The sequence below is a fragment of the Podarcis pityusensis genome (assembly GCF_964106645.2).
Source record: "Podarcis pityusensis genome assembly, chromosome: 7".
Taxonomy (NCBI): Eukaryota; Metazoa; Chordata; class Lepidosauria; order Squamata; family Lacertidae; genus Podarcis; species Podarcis pityusensis.
The window spans coordinates 22409273-22436179 of NC_138031.1; the positions used below are offsets into that span (position 1 = coordinate 22409273).

Here is a 26907-nt window from a genome sequence, read left to right on the forward strand (position 1 = left end):
TGGGTGTTTCTGCCGGGGCGCAAGATCACCTAGCTACGGTTCTGCTCTTATGACACCAAAAACACATCAAGATCAGTCCTGGGCAAGTCCCCCTGGAGAGGACGTAACAAAGTTAGGATCCTACAACTGAAAGGACTCTACTTACAATCAATACCCGCCTTATCTCTGAAGGCAGGAGGAACCTAAGAAGGCCCTTGTTGTTTTGACAGTTTATACTGGAGCAGGCAGACCTCAAGGTACTCAGTCTCAAGACATCTAGCACTTTGAAGTTGAAGTCCAACACCTTGAATCATTCTTAGAAATGAGCTGAAAATCAATGCAGCAGCCTACAGAAATGCTGGTGATGTTTTCCATAGGCCTAGTCCCAACCAGCAATCTATTTGCTTTATTTTAAAGCAACTGAAGTTCTCTAACAGGGCTGTCCCACATGAAATTTATTGGCAATAAGCTACACCTGTTACTTTCCTGGTAGTCATATAGCTGTCACAGGAATAGGACCCTTAAAATAAAGCCTCTCCTCCTTGCAGAGGGGAGGAGTTGTGAGCAGGAGCCGTTTCCCAAGTTGGCAGGGGGTGTTTCGGCCCCTGCCCAGCCATCCCGGCTGCCGTGCCACACCCCCAGGTAGCCAACCAACCAGGTGGAGGCTTGGGGGCGGGGTTTCATCACTCAAACGCAGCCGGGTGTGGCCATCACCTACCTCTCCACTTTATGGGTATTCCGATAAAGGAATCCGGTGGTCGTGGATCCTGTCCGACGCCCTTGCTAGTGGCTAGGGCCATGGCACGACCCCCGGTGACATCAGGAGGAGCTTTTAGCTGTATTTGCATCAACAGGCTCCTCCCACTGGTGGTTAACCCTTGATAGACTCACCCCTCCCTGAGGGGGTGGAGTCACTTGCTGTGGTTTATCCAGTGCCTAAGCCAATACCTCTCACATGCTGTAATCAATAAAGTTGTGGCCGTTTTTAGCCTTTAACCTTATATACTGTGTCCATGTGTCTTTCTTATCTTCAAGCGGGTGGCGGGTCCTTGAATCACAACAGAAAGGTTGCAAAGCCTTTAGATATGTTGATTTGAGAGTCCATTCCCCAGCTGACACAGTTCATTAAAACCTGTGGACATCTGTCTCTGCTTCTTTGACCATGAGCAGAGAGGGGGCTTCCCCTTTTCCTATTCATCCTACCTATCTTCACAGTTTTGTTTTTACTTTAACAGCCCTCTAACATTCTTTCTGATTTACTGTTCAAATCCTATGTATATGCTGTGCATGTTTTCTCAAAAGTTCCCCAAATTCAATGTGATTTCCTCCCAAATAAGTGTGCATAGGATTGCAGCCTCAAATAACTTATCCGTGCATTACAATACAAATTATAATCATATCACCTGCGCAGAAACCATTCAAACATGCAAATTAACAAAACATGCCCAAAACACCAATTTCTTATAGGAGAAAAAATATGTGGACATATGAAGAAGAAATAATGTATATCATTATTTTGCTTTGGCCAAAGATCCAGCTAGTTTAGCATTCTGTTTCCAACAGTGGTCAGCCAGATGTTTCTAGGAAACTTACATGCAACATCCCTTCCAACTCTACAATTCTATGATTTCATATGAAACCCTCCCCAGTTTGTTGCAAGCAACTGCTATTTTGTTGCTGCTGCCTTATAACATGGGGTTCCATCTCAAAACCATGTCTAATACTTTAGCAATTCCAACATTTTGAAACTACCTATCCACTGAGGTGCATCTCATCTCAAAATTATACTTTTAGGAGGAAGATGTGCCTTGTTCATCAGGCTTTGGGAGGTGAAGTGTAATCTGTCTCAGGTTAGTTTTGTACTGAACTCCTTGAAGTTGCAAGTTTTCTTGTTGTTTTTTAGGGGTTTTTTTGCCTTTTCTACACATGCAACAGAATGATGTAGTCAATGAACTGTAAAGTCCTGAGGTGGTAGAATAGAACATATCAAATATGCAGGTGAGGGTCACATTTTATTGGTCCCCATGTAAAAAAAAGGGGGGGGGCTTGTAAACAGTCAAGAGTAATTTTTGCATAGAACTTTGTTTATATGGGGGCAGATTCAAAAATGTGACTCATACCCCTGCAGTCTGAGGTAGTATAATTCACTGTATCACTTGAGGATTACACCTCCTCATTCTGCTCAATTTGTGTGTGAGGAAATCACATATAGAAGCAGAAGTCTCATTTAGGAAAGTTGCATTAGAGGTAGATTAACTGTCTGTATAGTAATCAAATTTCAGCATATCATGATTTGAAGCATTCTATTCTCCTGCAGATGTCTGTGCATGAATCCTCAAATTATATATATTCACCATTATGAAGTGCCTATTAGCTGTTGCAAAGGCTAATGAATGATATACAAAATGCATTATATCAACATTTTTCATACATGATTGTATGGCTATGAGAAGGAAAAAAACCCAGAGGAGGCAAGCATGATGTTTCTTAATATAAGTATGACTCTCCATCAATAAAGTTCAGTAAAAATACTGAAGTCAAGAAAAGCTCAATATTACAGATGCTGGTTTTTCATTGCATGCACCTCACCTAGAAGAAATGCATTTTATTCCACATAGAAATGAATATGCCTTTAATAGAATGGAAAACCTACTTTGCAACCTTCGTGTGGGACTCTCTCCATGAAGCTGTCGGCGTGGCAAATACGGTGAAGGGTGGGGAAGTGGCAATGAGGAGACATCATGTGTCTGAAGTTTGTACCAATGAGGCTCATCATCCAGCAGTGCTGTTTCTAATTCAATTAGAATCTAAAAAGAGAATAAAACATGTCACAGTGCAAAGCACCACTTGCACCATAAATGTTTCATAAAGTCTACATTACGTTGTAGTCACATATTTCCAGCATATCGTGAAAATTTAATGGCCACTTTAGTTTCATAACAAATCTCTGTATTAGAAATCAATACGAGGAACAATGCAGTAAAAATGTGTTTAGGTCAGAAAGAGTAAATGTGACTAAAAGTGCAACCTATCCTCAAATTACCCCAGCTAGATGAGGATTACTGATGTTGCCAAAAATTGTATTTATCTAGCTCAAAAACTGAACTTCATTACAAATTGAGCACTATATCCTCAATAAATTCTTCTCTGGCTTAGAAAGTAAATTGAGTTTCTGGTTAGATTACTGCAATGCATTATATGCAGAGCTGACTCTGAAGATGGCTTTGGAACTTCAGCTGGTGTAGAATTTGGCAACCAGATTGCTCACTGGGGCATGATTGTTTGAGCATATTGCGCCAATCCTGGCCTGACTGCACTGGCTGCCAATTAGCTTCCGGGCCCAATTCAAAATGCTGGTTTTTGACCTATAAAGCGTTAAATGGCTCAGGAATGCAATACCTCAAGGACCATCCCTCCCCATACAAACCAATCTGGACCCTGCAATCATAATTAAAAACAAGTACATTTACATTAAATAATATAACATAACAACATAACACAGAACAGAGCAGCAGTTAACAGAAATGCAGAATGGGAGAAGAAATCTCAGTGGCTGTTTATATCAACAAACCCACAGGATTACTCTGCCCAACAAAAATTACATTAAATATATTTTTGATTCCCCCCCCCCCAATAACTCTTAATAGGCTACTTAAAATGCTCTGAATACCTCTCCTAAAAATTCACTTTCTTCCTCACGAACACGTGCTTGGTCCCAAAGAGTAATTTCCAACATTCGTTCTCGAAATTCTCTCCGATGAACTGGAGAATAAATGAATGTTTGGTTCCATTTGGGCTCCAATGTTTTCTTTACTGTTTTTGTTCTTCTTTTGTTCTTATCACTGTAATTGAGAAGTATAAATTAAGTGTTGCTATTCCATTGAATATGTGATTTATAAAACAAATGACTGCCAGAAGAAGATGACAAAGGCTTGCTTGAGACTTGCCTTCAGAAACTTCTTTGCAAATATATACAGCAAATACAAATGAATGCTCACAAGACCCCAATACTTTTCTATATGTAGGCATGTTCCTTATATTGTCTGAAGTAATGCTTTTTAGGCTGAAATTCTTTGAGTGTTCAATGGGGCTCACCCCCGGTTAATGGGTTCTAGCCAAATAAATGAGAGTAAATCCACTGAAATTAATATACCTATGTTAGTCATGCCTATTAATTTCATTGGGACTACTCTGAGTATGACTAACACTTAATGCAACCCAGTGTGCAGGGTAGCCCTCCAGATGTTTTCAGATTCCAAATCTCAGTATGTCCAAACAGCATAGCCAATGGTCAAAGGTGATGGAAGTTGAGTCCAGTAATATCTGGAGGGCAACACATTGGCTGCCCTTGTGTGTAGGACTGTATATGACTGTGCTGTTAATTTAATACTGCATAGGAGTCTGGTGTTAGCTTCATATTTCAGGAACAGGCCAGTATCCAAATAGCTTTTTTACACATATCTAATGACATTATTTTACTTGTTTCTTGAAACAGCAGACTCAGGTGACATACTAGAAACAATTAACATTCCTGTTCCAAAAATGGTTTGCCATTTGGCACTTGGGAGTGCTTTTTGAGAAATCCAGTGCCTCCTTAGGTATGCAAAACTAGTGCGCAGTCCTTTGGATCCAATCCTTGGTCTAGTTGTTTACACAATGAACATGGTCATCTTCATCATCTTCATCTCTTTATTTTTAGGCTAATTTTCCAAAGAACTGTGCCCAAAGTGGCTTACAACATTATTGCAGAGTAAACTTTCATGCGTAAGTCCAAATAAAATGCAGTTAGTCTTTAAGGAGCCACAGAACACTCTTTTAGTATTATTGTAAGAGATGAACATGGATCTTCCCTACTGAAATTGCTAATACACCTATGTATAAACTTCTGCTAAGTTTATTTTTAAAACAGCACCTCAAGACAAGATTTATTATCACTGGCACAACTTAATCTAAGTTGATAAAAGAAATGGCTCTCTGGATCTTACCCAATGACAGAATCAAACAACTTACTTCAGAGTAGCTCTCTTATTATAACTAAACTCCTTTGGAATATGTGGATTTTTTAATGTAGCCTTAATGACTTTATTTTAGACACTAAAGATTTGTTTACTTTGGAGAATTGAACTAGGTTATATTGGACAAGTTTCTCCTGTATAATTTGTTTAGTCAGAACTTCACAGCCTCACCTAATTAAATGCTTGAGTTGTTTAATTGCACTTTATTTCTAGCAGGTTATTTTTCCATATAAAGTAGATTTATTTTTGCCTACTAAGCTTATTCTTCCGGGGGTGGGGGAGGCAGGGGAGAGACTGCTTCACTGTTAGAAGAAAACAAATTCAATAGAACAAGCTACTTTTACTTTTGAACTTGAAAGGAAACACCCAGAGTAATTAAAGGAAAACATCTACACTATTTGCCTTAAAAGAAAAGCAACAACTGTGAAAATTATAAAAAGGAAACATACGGCACTATAATTTCAAAGTGTGTACATTCTGGCACTTTCTTAATAATTAATAATAAACAAATTGCATTTCTTCTATACGTACATAGTATACGTATATGATACACCTACAGATGGTAAATTGCTTGGAAAAAATGCTTTCTGATAAAGATATCATAGCAGTGCCTTTTAACTGGCCCAATATATTGTGTGTGGGGGTGGGAATTATATGAACACTGACAGCATATTGCAAACTAGTATCAAAATTACCACAAGATTCAAAAACAAAATGTCACAATTTTGTCTCATGTTTAAAATACCTAATTTGGATAGTTATAAGAATTCATAGCTGGTTGAAAATTGCACGTTCTAAGAAATATGGATAGTTCTAAAAAACTGAAATCACATACAGCAAAGCAAAGAAAAGCAAAGAAAAGAAAAGAAAAGAAAAGAAAAGAAGGAAAACATCCAAGTGACAATGTGCTCTTCCATTTTTTCCATTTGCACAAACATCTCTGCTTAGCCACTAGAATGATTCTCCCTCTCCTCCTACACCGCATGCTGTTCAAGGGGTCATTCTGACTCTCTCCAGATACAATTTCAAGGCATGTGGGGGGAAGACAGGTGGGGAAAACCCTACTGAACAAGCAGAAGTTCTTACACAGGGCTTTCAGTGGCAGGGCTGGTTAGATTAATCCCTACTACAGTTAATGTAGTTATACAAAGTTATTTTTTTACTGATCACTGACCATAATAAAGAGGTTGATCAACTGATGGTTATATAAATAGCGAATTACTAAGATTTGGCATCTCTCCCCCTCCTGCCACAATTTATTTCTCTTGATCAAGTTTCTCTTGGGCTTTAGCAAAAAGCACTGCCAAATCCAAGGTGTTCCGGCTCTTGCAGCAGGTTCAAGGCCAATGGGACTCCACTTGCTCCCCACTGCTTCAGCTCTGGACCCATAACAAAGATCGTCAAGCATGCCATCTGCTCAAACTTCTTTGATGACTTCCAAGGTCAGATAGTAGACATGGTCTTGCGCTTGCTGAAGAAAAACAAGCCGTAGGCCGCTTGCATTCATTCTGCCACTCACATTTCTAACTGCACTAGGAGGGCAGTGTGCATGTGCAGCCTTTACCAATCTAGAAGGCCTGTAGGACAGCGTGGGGTTGTTCTGAATCATCATATTTTCCTGCCACTAAAGACCCTGTAAAATATCTCTGTAATTCTCAACATCCACTCACAAATTCTCATTAAGGGTTATGGAAATATATAAGATTGTTCATTGGGTTAACCAGGATTACTGCAAGCTACCACCATAGTCAACATTCCTTTCTCAAATGTCTGAGAAAAGCATAGTTATTATTACTTAGATAAACAATGGTAATCTGAATAGGCACATCATTCAGTAACTGAGATATTATGACCAATACTAGTTACCAAACATTACTATTTTTTCACAGAAATTTAATTTAAAGCAGTTAAGCCTTTTTTTTTCCATCCTACCTTCTGTCAGGAAGAAAGTAAATCTTAACATAGGGATTCCTCGGCCTCCCATCTTCCCTTGAAGGAAGATCCTTTGCACCCAATATTGTGACTATCAACTGGTGACCAACCTTGTCATACCACAGTTTTATCTGTAAAGAGAAATTCTGCATTAGTCAATCTACTTCTTTCATAATACAGTTATCCTTAAAAGTAAATGTAACTTTTAGACTTCCACTGTATCTGTTTTACTATTACAGTATAGGTAACTTCATGGCATTCTAATTTGTAGCCTTAAGGCCCAAAATGATAAATGTGATGAAACTTATTTTGTATGTATAATCTGTTTAGCACTATATTACATATGTAAAAATATGCAAAATTGTTTACTTTTGTTATGTATACGCTGTATATGTGCATGTGTGGAGCAACAGATATGCTAACATTTTTATATGCAATATGAATTCATGAAAGACTACTTCAGATTTTGATTAGTATTTGTAGAAAGACCATGAAATAAAGTTGTGTACATTACAGACCTGTTGACATTACAGTAATTGACCTGTTAAGGCATTTTACATTCAGTTTACAGAAGTCTTCTACATGCAAGTATATGGTAACCAACTTAGTACTTCAACTCTGCACTGTACTTAAAGGTAATATGGCATTCACTCAGCCTTTTTTATTTCAATTTTTATAAAACAAATTCATCTGCTAGATTTGGAATAGCTTACAATTCCTGAAAAAACCTAACCAATAGAATGGGGAGATGACAGAACAGGGGTATTTAAGACTGAGGCTATCATATTGTGATCTATGATTATTATTATCACATGTCATTTGCCATTTGCTTCATTTTGATGGAAGCAGGAACTTTCTCCATAGTGCTGAGCTGTGGCCCACACTCTTTGCAAAGAAAGACTGGCCACCTTGTCAGGGCCATGCCATTTCGTATTTACTCAAAACAATCCTAATTCACTTAGATATACCTTTAAATGTAGCAATAATTTTAGGAAGTTACAATCGACTTAAGAGTGTTTACATTTGTAGAAAATCAAGAAAATGTTGTATTCGTTTCTTGATTTCTATTTCAGTGCAGATAGGATATCCATATTGCTTAGATGTAATCTGATTTGAACAATATTGTCAATACTGGCTAGATAATATACAGAAGGGAGAATCTAATGATGTCCACCCGGTTGAGCAAAAGACTTCTCATTACACAATGGGACTTCCTCTCCTTGCTAACAAAATCTACTTCAGGATTTGTCTCAATTCTCTGGAGCAGATTTTTTAGGTGAGGGGTGCAGTTGGAGGAAAGGGAGGGGAAGTGCCATTGAGCAAGTGGAAATCTATTCATGAAACACTAGATATCACCCATTATTTTTGAAGATTCTTTTCCTTTGATTGGGTTTTTAGTTAGGGAGGAGGAGCTTGCAGGAGCTGAACTGGAACAGTTGTCTGAATACATCTTGGATTAAGATACATCTTAGCATTCCCCCATACTGTCCACCCAACACAAATTAACAAAAACTCTGTTATGAAAATGTTTGCAAAAACATGCCCTTATTTTTATTCTGAAATAATAATTTTGCATTTTAGTGACTTAATAAATTCTGAGAACATTATGAGGCTTAATGCTAGCCAAAGAATTGAGAAGGCATTAGGATTTGCATGTAGACTTGACTCTCTGTCTCCCATTAAGTTCTCTGTGGCCTGTTTCATGTAGTTATCTTTTAAAATAAGTGCTTTCCTTTCTAAACAATAACAAAAACTATAATTCATGTAACTCTGAACTTTCCATTTTTATATTTTCTTAAGCAGTGAAAGAGCATGAAAAGAATAAGCTTATACAGCATTTATACAAACGATGAGCATTTCCACAAAAATATTTTATAACAAAAGCAGGTAATGTTCTCTATACAAAAAATATAAATAAAATGGTAAGCATGCAGCAAAGCAAGATAAGCATTATGACATTCTTACAACCTACAGTTGGGTTAATCTACAGTACCTTAAGGGATTCCTAATGAAAAAAGGCAAACAACTTGTACCCAAATAAGATCAGAATATAGTCATCCCTAGTAGTCATGGGAAATTGTTTTGTAATCATTATTGTTTTTAATATTTCAACTACTGTGTCAAAATGCAAGCAAGGTACACATTCCTTAGACAAGGTACAAATTTATTTGCCCGTCTTCTGCTCAGGGAACTACTGTCATTTGGAAAATGCAAAAAAGGAAATTTTGTAATGAAAATGTGTGATTTAAAGAGACACCAACCTTGATACAATGAGGCCAAACATCCAAAGCATAAGGATCAACTAATTCTAGTTCAAGGTATGTATTTATGCAACACACAGTTATTATCATTGCTGAAATCTGTGCTTGTTTAATTAGATATAGAAAAAAAGTAAAACTAAACACTAGTTGTCTCTTTAAATTTTAGTTTAGTACAGTATTCTAATCACCATGCAGTTTCAAGCTGCTCACAAGACAATATGAAATTTGTTAATATGGTTTGAAGCAACACATTAAAATTAAAATGGGAAAATGGATCAAACTGTGACATTTCCCTACTATGCATTTTCCAAGTCAAACAAAACGTAGGAGAGGGGAACACAACTTTAGTTTCTGTCAGGCAGATGAAGCCTTTACCTGAACCCTAGGAACAAAAGGCGCTGTTCTTCTACTAAGGCTTTGGCTCTGGTAAGCAAAATTAAAGAAAAAGCAATAAAACAAAACCAAAAAGACAACACGCTGGAAACTAAAAGACCAAAAGTAAAACAAGGACACACAACTTTAATAAAACACTGCTTTACACCACAAACATGTTTATCTAATGAGAACTGTTAAATATGCAGTGCATAAATTAAATCTGCAATTGCATTATTAAAAAACTAAAATTCATGTATGTTCCTCCACCAATCATACTTTCAACTGAATAAGAAATAACACAACCTGTTTCACATAGTGAGTGGCTTGCGTTAAAAGCTGCCTTATTTAGAAGAGGGAGACATTTTTATGTGTGCAGTGTCGGTTATAATAAGTTAAGACAGTGGTGGGAACCTGTGTTCCCTCCAGATATTGTTGGACTCTTATCAGCCACTGGCAGCATAGCTAGCAGTCAGGAATACAGCAACATCTGGTGGATCACAGGTTCCCCACCATTAACTTAAGGTATAAAAAAAATAAGGTTACAATCCTATACACACTCATCTGGGAGTACCGTAATTCCCACTGGACCAATACGACTTAGTTCTGAGTAGACATGCTCAGGATCGCACTATAAGAAACACTGAGTGGAATTCAACATGCCACAATTACAAACATTCCACCTGACCCAGCATATCTGCTTGCCAGACATAATGACCCGCCCTCCTCCCCGATGCTGTTCTGGGGGTTATCTCAATCCCCCCAAGGCAATTTCAGGGGCCGCAGGAGGGCGGAATGAGGGAAAGCCCTCTTACACAAGTAGAAGCTCTTGCACAGGACTCATTTGGTGAATCCGCCCATAATAACCAGTATAAAATGATGTATCAGAGACATAGATGCAATTCATTAGCAGATCTAAGACCATATATTTCATAGTTTCTCATCAACGTTTTCTTTACGGTTTCAGTCAATGGTAATGGGGGGGGACTGTGTTTGTTGTGAGCACTTAGTATTTCTAAAATAAAGCTATGCTACTCCAAGCTTATCATAATTAGGGGCGAAGCACAGCTAAGGTTAAGATTTTCAATGTCTGAAGAAGTACGTAACATAAGAAGTAACATCTCCTGAGATTATACAGAATGCATTTTCTCTAGCACTGAGCAACCACAGATTGCATGGATTTTAAAAGCAGGGTTTCCCTGTGAATATATACTCTTAGAAAATATGCTGCATTTCATTGGAGAGAGCATAATATTTAAATTTTCTTTTAAAATAAAGTTTGCAAGTTGAGTAATCATTGTGGGGACAAACAGAAAAGCAAGCACTGTTAGGGTGCTTCCAGGCGAATTTACAGTGCTACTCATGCACACTTTTTTGCACCATCCACACAACATTATTGTGATCAAAATGTCAGTCTGTACTTTTTATTGGTTAAATCCAGATTTACCCAGCTGATACAAAATCTAATGACTAAAAATAACCTGTTACACACCCACAGTCATTGCTGGTATAGCTTTCCCATTTTTAATGGGCAGTTTGTCACCTGTGGTGCAATGTTCTGGTGTGTGACCTCTAACACCACATCCTTACTTTCATTTGCTTCTTGCCTGAGTAACAGCTGGCCATTTTGTTCACAGTTGACCAAAGGATATAAGCAGCATGTGAGCCTCTATGTGTTATGTCAAAAGAATGGACCCCTCTGCTGTTGTAAAAGTTTCCCCACTTCCCATCCATGGTGTTGGGAGGCAGCCGAGCCAATATTTAGCTGCTCAACCACAAGTGGGGCAGTGTAGGTCAATGGTTGCATTTTTCACAGGCAAAATGACCCTAGCATCTCCCAGTAAAATATTGTGGGTCAGTACAACTGGGAAATGTTTTATTTTACTTAAAGCATTTCTATTTTGCTCTTCAATTTCCAAAATCCCTAGAATGCCCTACCATAAAAGTGTAAAAGGCAATACAGAGTGCATATATTATGGGGAATAGAATGTAAGCTGGGTGGTTAATGTGAGGAATCAGCAATTATGCTCATTCACTGGGACCCTGAAGAGTGTGCAGATAATCTGTCTGCAAGGAGGGAATTCCACACATTTCCAAGTCAATGTGCACCTATCAACTGGCCCGTAGTGGTTCTGGTCCTTGCACTCCAAGGAAGGGCTTCTTTCAGAGCAGCCTGTGACTTGCTGCCTCTTTCATGGTAAGCATCCTTATTCCCAAAATAATATCAAGACTGTACTTCTAACTCAATTAAATGCTTCCTAATTCATCTCCTTTTGCCCTGTGCCTGACCAGAAAAACTGGTTTCAATTTAAGCTTCTTTCTTGGATGCAGATGATGATGGTTACTATGTAAATTTGTATACCGCACTTTATCTGAAGATCACAACACTCAAGATACATTGCAGATCTCACTAATAAAGGTTGTTTTGCTACACTTGCTAAGTAGTTGTCCTTCAAAATGTGCTATATCAACATCAAAAAGAAGAATCAGCTTATGCTGAGTATATTTGAGGAATGTTTAGTCTGTTTACATAGCCTGTGTGTATGGATAAACCCCAAAGTAATTTAGTTGTACTAAGAGTTGTACTAAACATGCTTTGAACTGATTTAAAGTTTCATTACAGTCAAGAGTGCATAAATGTTGTGAAGTAAATAATAAAATACATGATCAAATGGATTTTACATTTTGTTGTAACATGCATACGCTGGTAAATAAACTGTACAAAAGTATCCTGAATAGGATTACCTCTAGTCCTAATCAGAGCCCCATCTGAATTCTTTTTGACTTCATGATACGGCAAATATTTTTCATAAGTATTGCTTATGCTAGCAAACCAACAATACATTTCTGTCCGTTTCTTGGAGATCAGTATATTGCTAGTAGCTCTTCTGACATTACAGAGCAGTTATATAATTTTAAATCATTATGAATATTTTCTTCTTTACTGATTGCTTTTCCTCACACTTCTGCAAAGATTCAAAATGAACTAATGCATCCAATAAATAAATAAATAAATAGGTAAGAATAAGTATTTGAATCTAATCAACTAATTAAACAATATAATCCCTTCAAACCACAATAATCATCACCACAACACCAACATCTTGAGATTAATCCTGGTCACTGAAAGTTTGCCTTTTGAAAAATGTCAGGAAGAAATTCCACAATTATGGACAGGATTTCACACAATAGTACAGAATTGGCTCAGTTTTAGGAGATTATGACAGTAGAACAGAGCGCAGAATTGCTCTATTAAGTGTGTATATAGCTCTATTAAGTGTGTATTTAAAAACAAAACCAAAGGTGTACATTTCTTCCAGGAGACTACAGTAATGTGCTTCCAAAGAAGCACTTCACAGTTAGGAAGTCATCACATACTGTGTTCACTACAATTTATGAACAGTTTTAAAAGTCAGTGCCAAGGAGAACAATAGTCTAATCCCCAAGGTTACAGAAAGCTGCCTTATCAGACTGAATTAGTGAAAAGCACCCTTTGCCAATACTGTATTGTAGTTTCAAGTACCATGAGATATCCAGGAGTATGCAAAGCAATAATACAAGCCAATATAATAAGAAATCAAAATATGAGTATTTCTATCATTCCTGTGTTTCTGGCTTTAGTTTCTATTAAGCTTATCTACATGAACCCCCCCCCCGCCCCTTATTCCTCACATTTTTGATGGCTACCAATGGGTGACAAAGTTGTTTTCACCACTTTTTATGTCAGTCATTATAGATGAACAGCATATGTGTCAAAGAACCACTTGGTGCTAAATGATTGTCTATCCACCACCTGTGTTTTCAGGTTGAGCCTTCATAACAGAATTGCTCCACACGTGTTGGTAATTTAACTGTTACAGTTATTTAAAACTTTGTTTATACATCTCCCTTGCAAGGTTCTTAATGCTGGCCTACAGCAAGTTTTTGCCTGAACCACAAGGAAGGAAGAGGGAATCCAGTGACTCAGTTGTACTCAAGGGAACAGTGCACAGTTCATTTGTGGTTCCTGAATACAACTGCAGCATATGGGTCAGATGAAAAAGAAAGCAGAGTTGTGAGTCATCTAAATATTGACTCCACTTCAATATTATGCAAGATTTCCCCAGCTGAACAGTAGGATGAGCAAGATGGACTCCTGCAGTACTTCATACGGCAAATTCCTCTGAAGACATGAGCAACCACCCATTTGAGACATTTCTGCTAGGGGCGACTTGAACTAATCATTTAATGAAAATCACTTAGCAGGTCTCGACAGCAAGATGTTGATATTTCAATATCAACACTGTTAAAAGGTATCAAAAAGTCCGAGTGGACAACATCAACATCAGAGCAAAAATCCTAGACCAAGGCCACAACTAATTTCAGTCTGCGGTGCACCCAAACCTACTGCAGAAGACAAACCAACAGTATCAGTAAGGCCACTTCCCCAGAATAAAAACTGATTCCAATAGGTTTTATTCAGTGTAAGCAAGAGGCGCGCCAAAGGCACTTTAGAATATTCTTTGGTATAGAACAGAGACTTGGGAGGAATGAAAGGTTTTACAAAACTGTGCTTGCAATGCATTTTTTGCTACCCCTGTTGCCTGTTCATATGGTCCTAACAGTAGAGGTTACTCTTTCCATTGCTGGATCCTAGCAGAAGTTATATTTTGCTCCGTTGGGTGTTGTTTTATTCAATATTTCTGTCATAAGACATCAGAATGAGGATAGGAATCACTACCTTCTGTTCCTGCACTCACTCTGATTTGGCTTCATGACGATGCCATGCAAAATCTGGACTTGCTCTGAAATGGTGTAGATTCTATATAAAACTCAGTCAAGTTAATGGTTTTATACCACTTCAGCTCATTTCAAATAGATAGTGCAGAAAAAAATCCTCCTGGATTTTAAACTTTCTTCTTGAAAGGGCTAGTCTTTATAAAACATAGGGCATGATCAGCCAAAACTCAGTATTGGGAGTATTATGCATTTGTTTCAATTTCTCCTGATGAAATCATTAGGTCTTAGAAGTGTTTAAATAAAGCTGGTTGGAACATACACTTTTTATCTTTCCAAAAGCATATTCTGTCAGGTGGGACACACATGCTAAGAGAAACTTAAAAACACACATCGAGTTGGTCTTTAGTGACCAAATTAATGGCTGTTTGAAGAAAAAGTGTTAGGGACACCTGAAAATCACTACACTGCCTAATGGGTGGGATACTTTCACTATAAAATGCTCTTGCACTGGTAGCCCAATAGATACAACATAGCAAATTAACATTGGCTGTAGTGACAGATGGTACTACAGCTAGTGGAACCCCTGTAACGGGGTAGGGAACTTTTTCAACCCAGCAGGCCAAGATCGTATCACCACAAGCCCCACAGGCCAAGTCTGCCAGGAGTGCATGGCCATCCATCCATCCATTACCTGACATCATAATCACATCACGTGACAAAAATGCTACTGAAACAGCTTAGAAATGCTGTGCAGGCAAAGTGCAGTCCACACCTTTACCTGACTCCCACCTGATGTCACACAGGATGACATAACAGGGTAGATGGGTGTGGCTGGGGGGGGGGGAGAGAGAATGACCTCCCAGGCCAAATTAGGATTCCTGCTGCACCTAGTTATGCCTGTGAATGGAAGGTTCCTCATCCCTGCCTTGCACTGAAGGAACATTGCCAGAACCAGGGCAAAATGCCAGTGGAATTGGGGGAATGGTGGAGGAATAGCAAAATTTAGTCCAGATACTATGCTCAGGTGAAGGTCTGCTGCAAGCCCCAGCAAGCCCCAGCAGTGACAGGATGTTATACCTGCAGAAAAGGTGATACAAAACACTCACACTAAAGTCAGTGTGAAGGCCCAGATGACTTTCCTACTTCCTCTCCCACTGTCCTCAAAGTCACAATGGGGAAATAGGATTTTAAGTGAATCAGCAGCAAGTCATGGCACACCAGCTGATCACCCCCCAACTAGGGAACACAGTACACATATCAAGAAGCATGGACTAGTGTTATATTAAATTGTCCATGTTTAGAAAATTATAAGCACAGAAGGGGAAACTAGTGATGGAACACATTGTACAAAAATGGGATCACTTTTAACAAGAAGTCAGCAGCCAGACAAAACATATATTGTAGATGAACCACACTTATAGTTAACAGGTACTAAACGTATTGAAATAATTTAGAGATAAACGCCAACAAGGAACCTCAGCCCTACTTTTGCAAACAGTACTGAAAAGACAAGGCACCCAACACTGATAAGCAAGAGAAGGAGGATCACTAGTGAGAGAAACTATGCAAAACAGCATGACTTCTACACACCCTCCATCCATTATTTTCCTTGCGAAAAAACACATGAGTGTGTGCACTCAAATATCCATAACTCACCCATTTTGGGAACTGAAATACAACTATCCTTCAAAATCTGAACTTTTCCAAAATTTGTATTGTACTTCTCTAACCAACATGTACAAAAATGCATATGTTAGGTAAAGGTGTGCAGAACATGCATACATTAGTTAAAATAAACAAAAATGCATTATTTGGGGGGAAGTTCCTTTAAAAATCTATTTATTAGCCAAAACTGCATTAAAAATGTGTGTACAGGAGAAAATCACGCTAAGATGCTGCCAAATTTTCATGAGGATTTTAAAAAATCAATGATAACAAATTGCTGCAAAGAGACTTGAATTTAAGACTGAAAAATGAGAAACCGAGAGAAACAAACATTTGCAGATTTGTCTATCCCAGGGGATAAAAATGGACGTGAACAATAGTCTACTGCTTCCTAATGTAGGGTAAGTGCAGCTTCTCCCTCCAGAGAATTAGGTATTGTTCAAGTTTTTACAATCTGATTCCTATGTCTATTGAGGACTACAATCCATCATGTCAGACCAAAGGAAAAAGTAAGCTATGCTACTACAAGCTAGTTCCAAGAGAAATCAGAGTCCTTGTTCTCGTTCTGTCACAGTAAAACTCTAGTGGTTTCAATATAAGCAATGTGGGAAAACCCATGGGATATTATTACTATTATTATTATTATCGAACAAGAAAATCTCAGTCCCTGCCAAAGTTTCCCATTCTTCAGCAAATCCCAATGTTATTTGTCAGAACAAGTTCCCAATGGACTGCACATCCTGCTGCCAAAGAAATTGCCTTCCAATTTTGCTATATTTTGTGTATTCACTTGACATAAATACATTCTGTATTCATTCTCTACCAACTACCACTTAAACATCAGCTCTTCCGAAATTGCTGATCATCATGCTCACACTTTTCAAACTAATATCACTCAATAATATTTTGAATTGTTTTACTGGAAGCACTGGTGTAGATTTCAAATGTCACACACTTTTGAAAATCATTTTCGCGCTTCCAAGGAAAAAGAATAGGTTCATAGTCGCCAAAATGCTTTGTTCTCTGTGTGAAATCTTGTGCCACAGTGATAATTAGTAGAATGAATATGATCAAGAACTAGTGGATAGATTCTCAGACTAGCTCAGGAAAGGGTTGTGGAAGCTTGCGCTTCAGTTCTTTCAAATTATTGAAGACATGAATAATTTTTCAGTCCCTTACATGGGACTCTACATTTTCCTTGAATATGTTTTATAGAATCTGTTATGAATAGTTGTAGCCAACTGTGCACATTCATGATTTACATATGGAAATGAAAAATATAATTCTACAAACTGAAAATATTAGATATAAATATCCTGAATACAGGAGGAGATTGTAATTACAGGCAACTCCAATTTTGCATATATTTGATGCATGCACAACTGTGCACCATGTTCAGCAGCAGAAGAGGGTGGAACAGGGCCAGGAACAAAACAGGGTGGGGTGGCCTTACGCATGCTCCACCAATGCACACAATGACTTGGAACATAACCCCCGCGTAAATGGGGGTTGCCTGTAATTCATGTTGAGAAATAGCTGAATAAAAGAATTAAGGATAGTAACAACTTCAGTATAAAGTTACCTGGCATTTTCCATTAACAATACTTTATTACAAGCAACAAAGTAAATAAGAACAAACTGAACAAATGTTTACATACTGAAAGTTGTCCAGATAAGAACTGTGGAACATCCCTCAACATGCCTGGACTCATGGGAGAAGTGACTGAAATAGAAGGCCGGTCCATTTTTTGAGATTCAAACGAACTAGAACCTGAAAGTATAATTTATTTTACTTTATTAAACATATTCTGATTATATAAACATTAAGAGAAGGATCATTTGAACAAAAATACACAAATACACAGTGTGTTGAAAAGATAACAGATAATCTTAAAACTTGATTTAATCTCTAAATATGAACATGATGAGCAAAACAATGGGTATAATTTAGCAAAAGCTAAGCACTTAAAGATCCATTATATTAATGGAAACTTAAACATATGCTTGAATCATTGGGACTGGATTGAAGTCAAATCCTCTGTATCTTGAGGACTGCAGCTCAATTGCTACCACCTATATTAAAAACGCTGCAAAACAAGAACTTGTTTTTGAATATTTGGGTTTGGCAGGATAAAGTCTCCTCAAATGAATTGTTTGCTTGTTATATTATTTTTAGAGTAAGTCAAGGAAATAACATTTTGCATCTTGAAAAAAATATTTTTGGTTACAAGCTTTATTTCTCCAATAAGAAGGTGCTATAGGGATCTTAATATCATTATGGTTTTTACATACAACAATAAATTAATGGTTGATACAATTAATTATGGGTTGTATCCAATGTTGTACAAGTGGAAGGCCGATCATGCCTCCAGATGGTCAGGGGGACGAAACGAGCATTGTGGGCTATATCTTCCGGGGCTGGAGTGGGAGGGAATTCAATCCAAATGGCATGGAAGAATCTGCCCTATTTGGGATGATTCCCCCAACCAACACTAAAGTGAAGAAGAAAACAGCATCTCAATCTTACACAGCTGTGCAGATGAATCTGCCAAAACTTAAGGTTTTGAGCTGTCACTCCGACGTTGCTGTTGGCATGCTCTATTCTTGATACCTGGCATATACCAAAACATTAATAAGATCCGTAAAGGCCAAATATTCAATCACTTTAAAATATTTGTATGGTGTAGTATTTTCTCTAAAATATAAAAATACTGATTTTAAATATTGAATATAATGAAATGCATTTTATTTAATAAGGCTGCAGCACACAGCATTAACAAAAAAGCAGGAAATTGAAGTTAGGATTGACGTCAATCCTATTTTTACCCGCTAGGTTGTTCTTCCCTTTTTAATAAAGAGAAGAGTGAATTTATAAAAGAATGCCAACCCTAGCATTAGATTTCCTGACTTCTGATAGTTTATTATTGAAGAATGATAGAAAACATAGATAAGACACATAGAAGAACGATACCTATACAGATACAGACAAAGAGGCAAAATTTAGAAGGAACACAAACATCTTTTCAATTTCCAGCTTGCATTCAATCCAGAAAAATGAAACTTACTGGACTCCAACTGTGCATGTGTACTGTCAGGTATTCTGGGAATATCTCTGCAATTATGAAAAACAAATCATGTTTATACTTTATGTATGTCCTATAGGGTTACTTAGCACATAACAATATGAAGATAGAATATTACACTGCAAAATCACAGAAAATATACCGTTGTTTTTTCTATAAATATATAAATATTTCCATAGATGTAAAGATGCAGTTGTAAAGTGTGATAGAGATAGTTGTATAACATAAAAACTAACAAGAGTATCTTTGAAATTTATTTATTTATTTATTTATTTATTTATTGTCAACCCTTCACAAGCAGACCCAATGGTAAATTACAATAATTCAAAATTCAAAACAGTCAAAATGAACTGCAGTCACAAGAATAGTGTACAACGGATGAAGTACACTCCAACTTCATATATATGTAGCAGGTCCCACAAATGTCTACGAATATCTGATAATGGGCAACATGTCAACAAAACGCACTGAAAGTGATCCAAGCAAACCATCTAAGTTGGATATTTTCTAACAATGGCATCCAAATCAGATCAGAAGTGAGAAGCATTTTTTGTTCCGGTAAACCATACCACCTCTCACCTCTTCAGCTCTCTCTACAGCCATATGGAATGATACACACACACACACACACACACACACACACACACAAAATGTGCACAAATTCTATTCATTTCAATAAGACGCAACTCTGCTTAGATTTTATTTATTGATTTAGTTCCATAAAGATTTACATCTAGAGTTATTTAGCTTTTGAATGTGACTCCCTAGCTCTGCAATTCAAATGGTCTGGTTTACATGTAACAACAAGAAACTATGGTTTCATTAAGAGAACAAGCTTGTAAAAGATTGTTGCCTACAACTTTCCAATCCCCTCTGGGGAACAAAGCAGGATATCAAACCATGGTTTCAGTCTGCTTGGGGCTTTCAGAATGCTCCCTGTTGTTGCCACTGCCACCAGACCAGGGTAAGGGGAAGAAGGCGGGATGGTGGCCCAGGCAGATGGCACAAGCGAGCAGACTGGTGGAGCAGGCAGGCAGGCAGGCAGGCAGGCATGCTCTGTCAGGACTGGTCGTTGTCCTCTTCAGAACACCACACAAACGCTTCTTGTTCTTTTATAACTTTTTATTGCGTATTAAGAAACTTATAAATGGTTCTTCTCTTTAACTACTATTCCTCAGAGTCACTTATTTCAGATACCTTCTGAGCTCTGCTTCTCCGTGACCAGCCACTCTCAAAATGGCGAAGGCACCCTTCCTTTCGCTTTCCCACTCTTTTTTCTAACCTCCTCACTAGAGCTGGCTTATATCTCCCCTCCTCCGAATCTGAGCTAGAACTTAACCCTTGCCTTTCCTGTGAACATCCTGTCCCTCCCTGTTGTTCCTGTTGCTCTCTTCTGTTAGATTCACTGCTCTCCTCCCCCCCTTGGGGAAGGCTTTCTCCCTCTGAGAAACTGGAAACTTCTAACTAGCACTTCCCTGACACGCACACAGTTTAGGCCAACCTTCCTACACTCCCACTATTGTAATTGTTGTTGTTGCTACCACTGTTGGGGGGATGCGAATGAAGAGGATAAAGACTTTTGTCCTTCCCTGTTGTCACCGCGCCCCAACCAGAAAGAAGCCTGGATATTGCAGTGTGGTGGTAGCTGCAGGGTGGATGGGGTGAGGGGAAGAAAGGCTTTGTTCCCTTTATTCCCCTCCTCCTACCAAAAAACTAGGCTTCCAGGTGGAAAAATCAAAGTTGGAAACAGAATTGTTAGACCCTAAAGTTAAGAATTTGTCAAGAATGTATAACTTGCTGTTAAAATGGAATACTCAAGATGAAATGGTGAAATCTGCTATGATTAAATGGGCACAAGATGTTGGACATAATATTATGATGGCTGACTGGGAACAGTTATGGACCACTGGTATGAAGTTTACGGCATGCAATGCCTTAAAAGAGAATTTAATGAAAATGATTTATAGGTGGTACATAACACCAGTCAAGCTTGCAAAAATCTATCATTTGCCCGATAATAAATGTTGGAAATGTAATGAAACTGAAGGTACATTCTTTCACCTTTGGTGGACATGCCCAAAGATTAAGTCATTCTGGGAGATGATCTATAATGAAATGAAAAAGGTATTTAAATATACCTTCCTGAAGAAACCAGAGGCCTTTCTCCTGGGCCTGGTCGGCCAATTGGTGCCAAAGAAAGACAGAACTTTCTTTATGTACGCTACAACAGCAGCAAGAATACTTATTGCAAAGTATTGGAAGACACAAGATCTACCCACCAGGGAAGAATGGCAGATGAAGCTGATGGACTACATGGAACTGGCGGAAATGACTGGCAGAATTCGAGACCAGGGAGAAGAGTCGGTGGAAGAAGATTGGAAAAAATTTAAAGTATACTTACAGAAACATTGTAAAATTAATGAGTGTTAGAAGGATGCTGGAATGAAGCTATATGGTTTTAGTAGAAATGCAACAAAGAATTAAGTAAAAGCTGATTGATAATGGGTTAAAATGAAAAAATTCAAGGTTAGACCGTTAAGATAAATTATAGAATAAAAATTGAGAAAGATGGGAAGAACTTGCTGAAATAGTGAATTGAACTAGAATACAAAAAAAGGGAGGTGTGAGGAGGTCAATGAAACAAGTAAAGGAAAGGTAAAGATATGGAAAATTGGATGTCTGTTTTAGTTTCTTCTTTGTTTTTCTTTTTTGCTGTATTGTTGTATTGCTTTTATATGTTTTGTTATTGTTTTTTCTCTTTTTTATTGTTGTTTTTTTTCTTTTTTCTGTAATTTTTAAACTTTTAATAAATATCATTTTAAAAAAAATTCCCCTCCTCCTACCAATGGTAGAAGGACAGGGGGTTGGGGGAGCTGTGAGGAGATGGGGAAGAGAGGTTTGGAGGAAGGTATAAAAGAAAAGGAGGTGGTTGGCAATGGGCTGGTATGGTGGCAGGAAGTAGCTGCTGACAGGCAGTCTTAGCAAGCAACACAAGCTCTAATCTATAACTTTAGGCTTACAAATGAATCAAACGAGGGACTATTTGCTTTTTATACTTAAATCAAAAGGGGGAATTTGGGTTTGAATTCCAAGAGTTCATTCTTAGGAAAATCATTAAACTCATCTGTGAGTTTAAACTCATGTGGGAATAACTAGTGGGATGAAAAATTGATTTTATTTATTTGTTTAAAATGAATAGTTTTTTATATTATTAAACTATCCTCAGAGTGACTAAAAAAATCAAACAATTAGATACTCTAAAACTAATAATACAAAACTAGAACCGCCGTTCTGAATAAATACCGACAAAGTCACATGGAGATTAAAAGCCGTCGATGTTCATTAAAAGTTTGGGTAAACAGGACAGACTTAGCATGGTACCGGAATGATTATGATACAGTCATGTCATCAGACCAGACTTCTCTGGATACCAAATTCCAAAACTGTGAACCGTCACTGAGGCCCTCTCTCTAAAAACCATCTGCATAGCCTCCAAAGATGGAGAAATATGGCCTTAGAAGATTTTGTTAATCAGAAGTCATTTTCATGTGGAACATGAAGGGCTTCAATCTCAGTCAAAAGCAGCACTTTAAACTCTGCCCAGAAATACATTGAAAACTAATGCAGATCTTTCAATATTGGCAAGATATGATAAATTCTAGTTAAATAAATCTGACAGATAACTTTTGAACTAGTTGATATTTCCAAGCACTTCAAGAATAGCCCCCCATAGAACAGACTGCAGTAATCAAGAAAGGTACCAAAGCAAGAAGGAGGAGGCAAGCTGAGATTAAAGAAGCTGATTCGTTACGGAACATTCATATGTACAGAAACAAAGCTGTGAAATTCAGTTTGGAGCCTAATTTTGTCATGCCTGTGTATATTCTAAACAATTCATGAAGGGAACCTGTACTTACCCAATTGGCCTTGAAACTACAAGTTCCACTTGTGGCTCTGGTTTGGATTCTAGAATGATGTTGTACACTTCTTCAAAGGTGGCTCCTTGTAAAAGCCTTCCATTCCATTCTAACACTTCATCACCTGCAATGGTAGCCATAAGAGTTTGTTTCAGAAGGAAAACTTGCCTGTAGGTTGTGTTCTTGCTGAATTGCTCACATTTGACTCTTTTTTAATCTAGAAAAGGTTTTTTAAAGTTATGTATCAGCCCTAACATTAACTAATAACACAGAAATATAATTCAACCCAAATATGAATTCCTTCTAAGAGAAAATATTATTCTACAGGAAAATGTCTGTGAAGAAACACAGTTTTCCTACTGATGTAAATTAACAGAATAGCCTCAAAATAGAACAGCTGCTCCATTGGTTCCCTTCGTATTGTTCACCTTCTCTTATATTCTACAGAATAACCCAACTGAATTTGAAGGCATCCATTTCTAGATTTTTCAAAAATGAACACACTGAGATAATAAGCCATCTGCATGTTAAACAGAGATGTAACAATCCTGTACCTGTGGGTGAGACCATCAAGTTGGGAGCATAGTTTAAGCAAGCTCCACTTTAGGTTGAGAACTAGAAACAGTATGTATATCTTCAAACAAAGGAAAAACTGTAATTGGGTCCCCCTAACAAAAGAGCGGGAATCCTTGGCATATGACTTACATGGTCTATATATGAGGTACTTTCAATCTGTTTTAGTATTTTAACTTTGGTAATAAAAAAGGGTTGTTAAGGTAGAGTTGTAATGTTTTCTTGATTTTATTGCTTTATCTTTTGTAAACCACTATGAGGGTTTTTTTTAAACAATCAAGCAGTATGTAAATTTTATGAAATTAAATAAATAAATAATATGACATCCCTGGGGGAAAGAAAGCAACAGAATAGAAATTGGTATAAATTAACATAATAAAAAATGTAAGTAAGCTATGCCACAGAAGCAGAATAACTCAAAGAATGGATAATCTCAGCTCTTCCAAAGGAATATAAGGTTTGATTTTTTTAAAAAAATGTTTAAAATACAACCACAACTTTTAACCCTCAAATAAAATATAACAATTAGAATAGATGAAGAGATTAACAGTGTTCTCAACAGCATAGAAGTAAATCACTGCATTTAAATCACACAATGCACCAAAAAACAATTATTACTGACACTGCCCAGTTACATAATTCAGCTGAATGTTCCTCTCATACCTGGCCTAAGGTGTCCCACTGTATCAGCTAAACTTCCTTTTTTTACTTTGGTGATAAATGCACATAGCCGACCTGATTCAGTCATTTTTCCTCCTACAACCTGTTTGGAAGAAAGGGGGGGGGGGACACAGCAATTATTCATTCACTCAATTTCTAGCCCATTCTTCCTCTCAAATGAGCCCTTCAAAGCAAAACACTTTTATAAAAACTTTAAAGCATTTTAAAAATCTGAAAACATATTAAAACAATCAAATATATTCACTGCTAAGAATTTCAAGAAATAACTCCAAGTGCCCCAACTCACAACCCTCTAAATTCTTCTAGAAGCACACTATGGACAATTGTATAGAATGTCACAAAAGATCAAGGAGAACCAACAGGTTACAGCCCACCTTCTTTCTCCTAATAAAGATAATCAAAAGGCTGTTTTGGTGCTAAAACTGAGTCTGAAACCAGACCTATTTCCTCCAGGCGCCTGTCCGCAGCTGACTGGCTCCTACACTCTTGATAACCCAGGAAAGGCTGCACCCTGACTCTTGAAAGACAGTGGGCATAACTGCCTTAAAGAGTAGGAAGGAACTCTTCAGGCCCGAGAGAGTGCACCTCACAACTATGGGTAACAAGCAATGGTTGGGCAACATTAGGCATGGCCTTTTGGAATGGCTGTCAGACTGTGAAGGGCCTTTTCAGGTGTAAGTAGTCTTGGCGGCGAGACTACGATTTTGCGGTCTCGGATGGCGGTTTCAGGCCTTGGGTGGAATCCTTTAGTCTATCTTCCCTAAATGGGGGGGGGGTGTGAAGCGGTGGCCCACGCCCCCCCTGCGGCGGCGATCCCAGGGTTCCCTGTTAAAGGGGTTGTTTTGAGGGGAGTCATTGGCCATACGCCAATAGGTTGTCAGTGGTCTCCCCTGCGTTGCAGCAAAATGGGGGGCGGGCTCTCTGCTTAAACATATGTTTCCCAGAGTCAGTCCAATCCCCACACATTTTGGATAACCTTGATGTTCCCCAGATCCCCGGCTGGGGACTGGGAAGGATAAACGCCCAATGCCTAAGCCAAGGTCTCCCTACATCGGAATCTTTAATAAAGTTGTGGCCAATTTTAATCCCATAACATGTTGTCATGAGTTATTATTCCACTAGGGAGTCGCCTGGGGTTTGGGGGGGGGTCTCAGCCTGTCCATACAAAGAGTGAGGTGTTGTATCTATCCCCTCCTACTTGATTTTGCCAGCCATGATGAGTAGGGATCAAGAGGGCACATAGTTAGCCTTACTGCTGCAAGTGTCCTGTCCATGTTCTCAAGCAGCAACAACTGAATCTGACCCCATAAGCTATAAGAAGATATGGACCTCCAATAGATCTGCACAAATTCTGGCATCAAGTTTGATATAGATCCAAGTGATTTTGCCCTCAAATTACTTTGCATATCGCACACAGCAAGCTATTGACTGAACTATTGTTAATAATACCAGATACCATAGTCATGCAACCCAATTTCATTGAAATGGATGTTGCCCAAGATTTTAGTAATGTATGAAAAGGTAACATGTCTGTATAATGTAGGTTTCTTGCATCAGAACTATACCTTTAATCACTAGGATTCAACTGATAAATATATTTAAAAGCTCAGTTACCAACCTTCAATCCAAGCATTGCTCCAGAATCTCTAGGAACACTTCCATCTTTTAGTCGCTTGTTTAACAAAATCCGACCAATTAAACGGTCTCCATCTTTGGATGGTTGCCAGGTTACAGGATGCTATAGTAATATAGTTAACAGAGAGGGAAATCAATAGAATTCAGTCTCTGAAAAAGTCTCAGTATCAACTTCATTCCCATTTGCCAGTTTTAAGCATTGTGAAATGGCTATGATTACACCACTACTGGCTTTATATTTATATGTAAAGAATTAGAACTGATGTCAACCTATTAGGTCATCCAGTTTCTCCTTAAACATTTTACATGATTTTATTCCAAATGTGTCTACACCAAAGCTCTACTCTAAAGCAATTTATCAGTTAAGACAGATCATTATGGATTGACCATCATGTTATTACTGTTCTAGATGTCACATTCCTTTTGTATCTATTCAAAATATTATATTTAAGCTACATTATGGATTATGGATTAAATCTTAATTAAAGAGATTGAATTAAAATTTAATTCAACTGAGATAGTCCAAAAGTGTTTCATTACATTTCTTTTATTTTATATTTTTGTTATACTATACTTAACAGCCTAAATCCAGGCATCCTTACCTGAAATAATTCCCATCATAATTTTAGCAGAACTTGCTTCCAACTGCAGGTACCTAAGTTCACAGTCTAGTATCAATTTAAGTTTAAGAAATGCACAGTAATTTCATTATTAAATACTTCATTTACCACACACTCTTTACTTTATAGTGTATGGTAACTTAAAATATATATTTTAGCACCTTTGGTTTGTGTAATCATAGCAATTTTTCACAGCTGTCTATCAGTTTCATGCCCTCACACATGCAGAAATCAGCATGCACAAAAATTATCCCTCATTAAATTTAATAACACTAAAAAGCCTCAAATAAAAAGTGAAAACAACAACCAAAAACACAAAGCAGATGGCAAGGACAAATACTACCCCATGATGCACAAAAATGACATGGCAACAAAACAAATGAACAAACATGACATTGAAAGGGAAAAAAGAAAAACAACTTTTCTGTGTAAACTTATGTAATTTTGTCCCCACC

The 26907-nt window shown here is 37.7% G+C and overlaps 1 protein-coding gene across 42 annotated transcripts in view; it reads right to left on the minus strand.

Moving 5' to 3' along the window:
* RIMS2 (regulating synaptic membrane exocytosis 2) overlaps nt 1-26907 on the minus strand; it is a 350853-nt gene that overhangs the window by 155967 nt on the left and 167979 nt on the right. For 24 of the 42 annotated variants that reach the window (XM_081013749.1, XM_081013716.1, XM_081013719.1 and 21 more), the window contains 9 exons: nt 25816-25935; nt 24180-24279; nt 22944-23067; nt 19009-19055; nt 17602-17714; nt 9563-9610; nt 6927-7057; nt 3650-3821; nt 2633-2786 (listed from right to left, as the gene is read on the minus strand). In XM_081013749.1, the coding sequence (XP_080869875.1) occupies nt 2633-2786; nt 3650-3821; nt 6927-7057; nt 9563-9610; nt 17602-17714; nt 19009-19055; nt 22944-23067; nt 24180-24279; nt 25816-25935 (1009 nt within the window). The remainder of the gene's footprint in view (nt 1-2632; nt 2787-3649; nt 3822-6926; nt 7058-9562; nt 9611-17601; nt 17715-19008; nt 19056-22943; nt 23068-24179; nt 24280-25815; nt 25936-26907) is intronic. The other 18 variants (XM_081013754.1, XM_081013718.1, XM_081013724.1 and 15 more) reach the window with 1 other exon arrangement.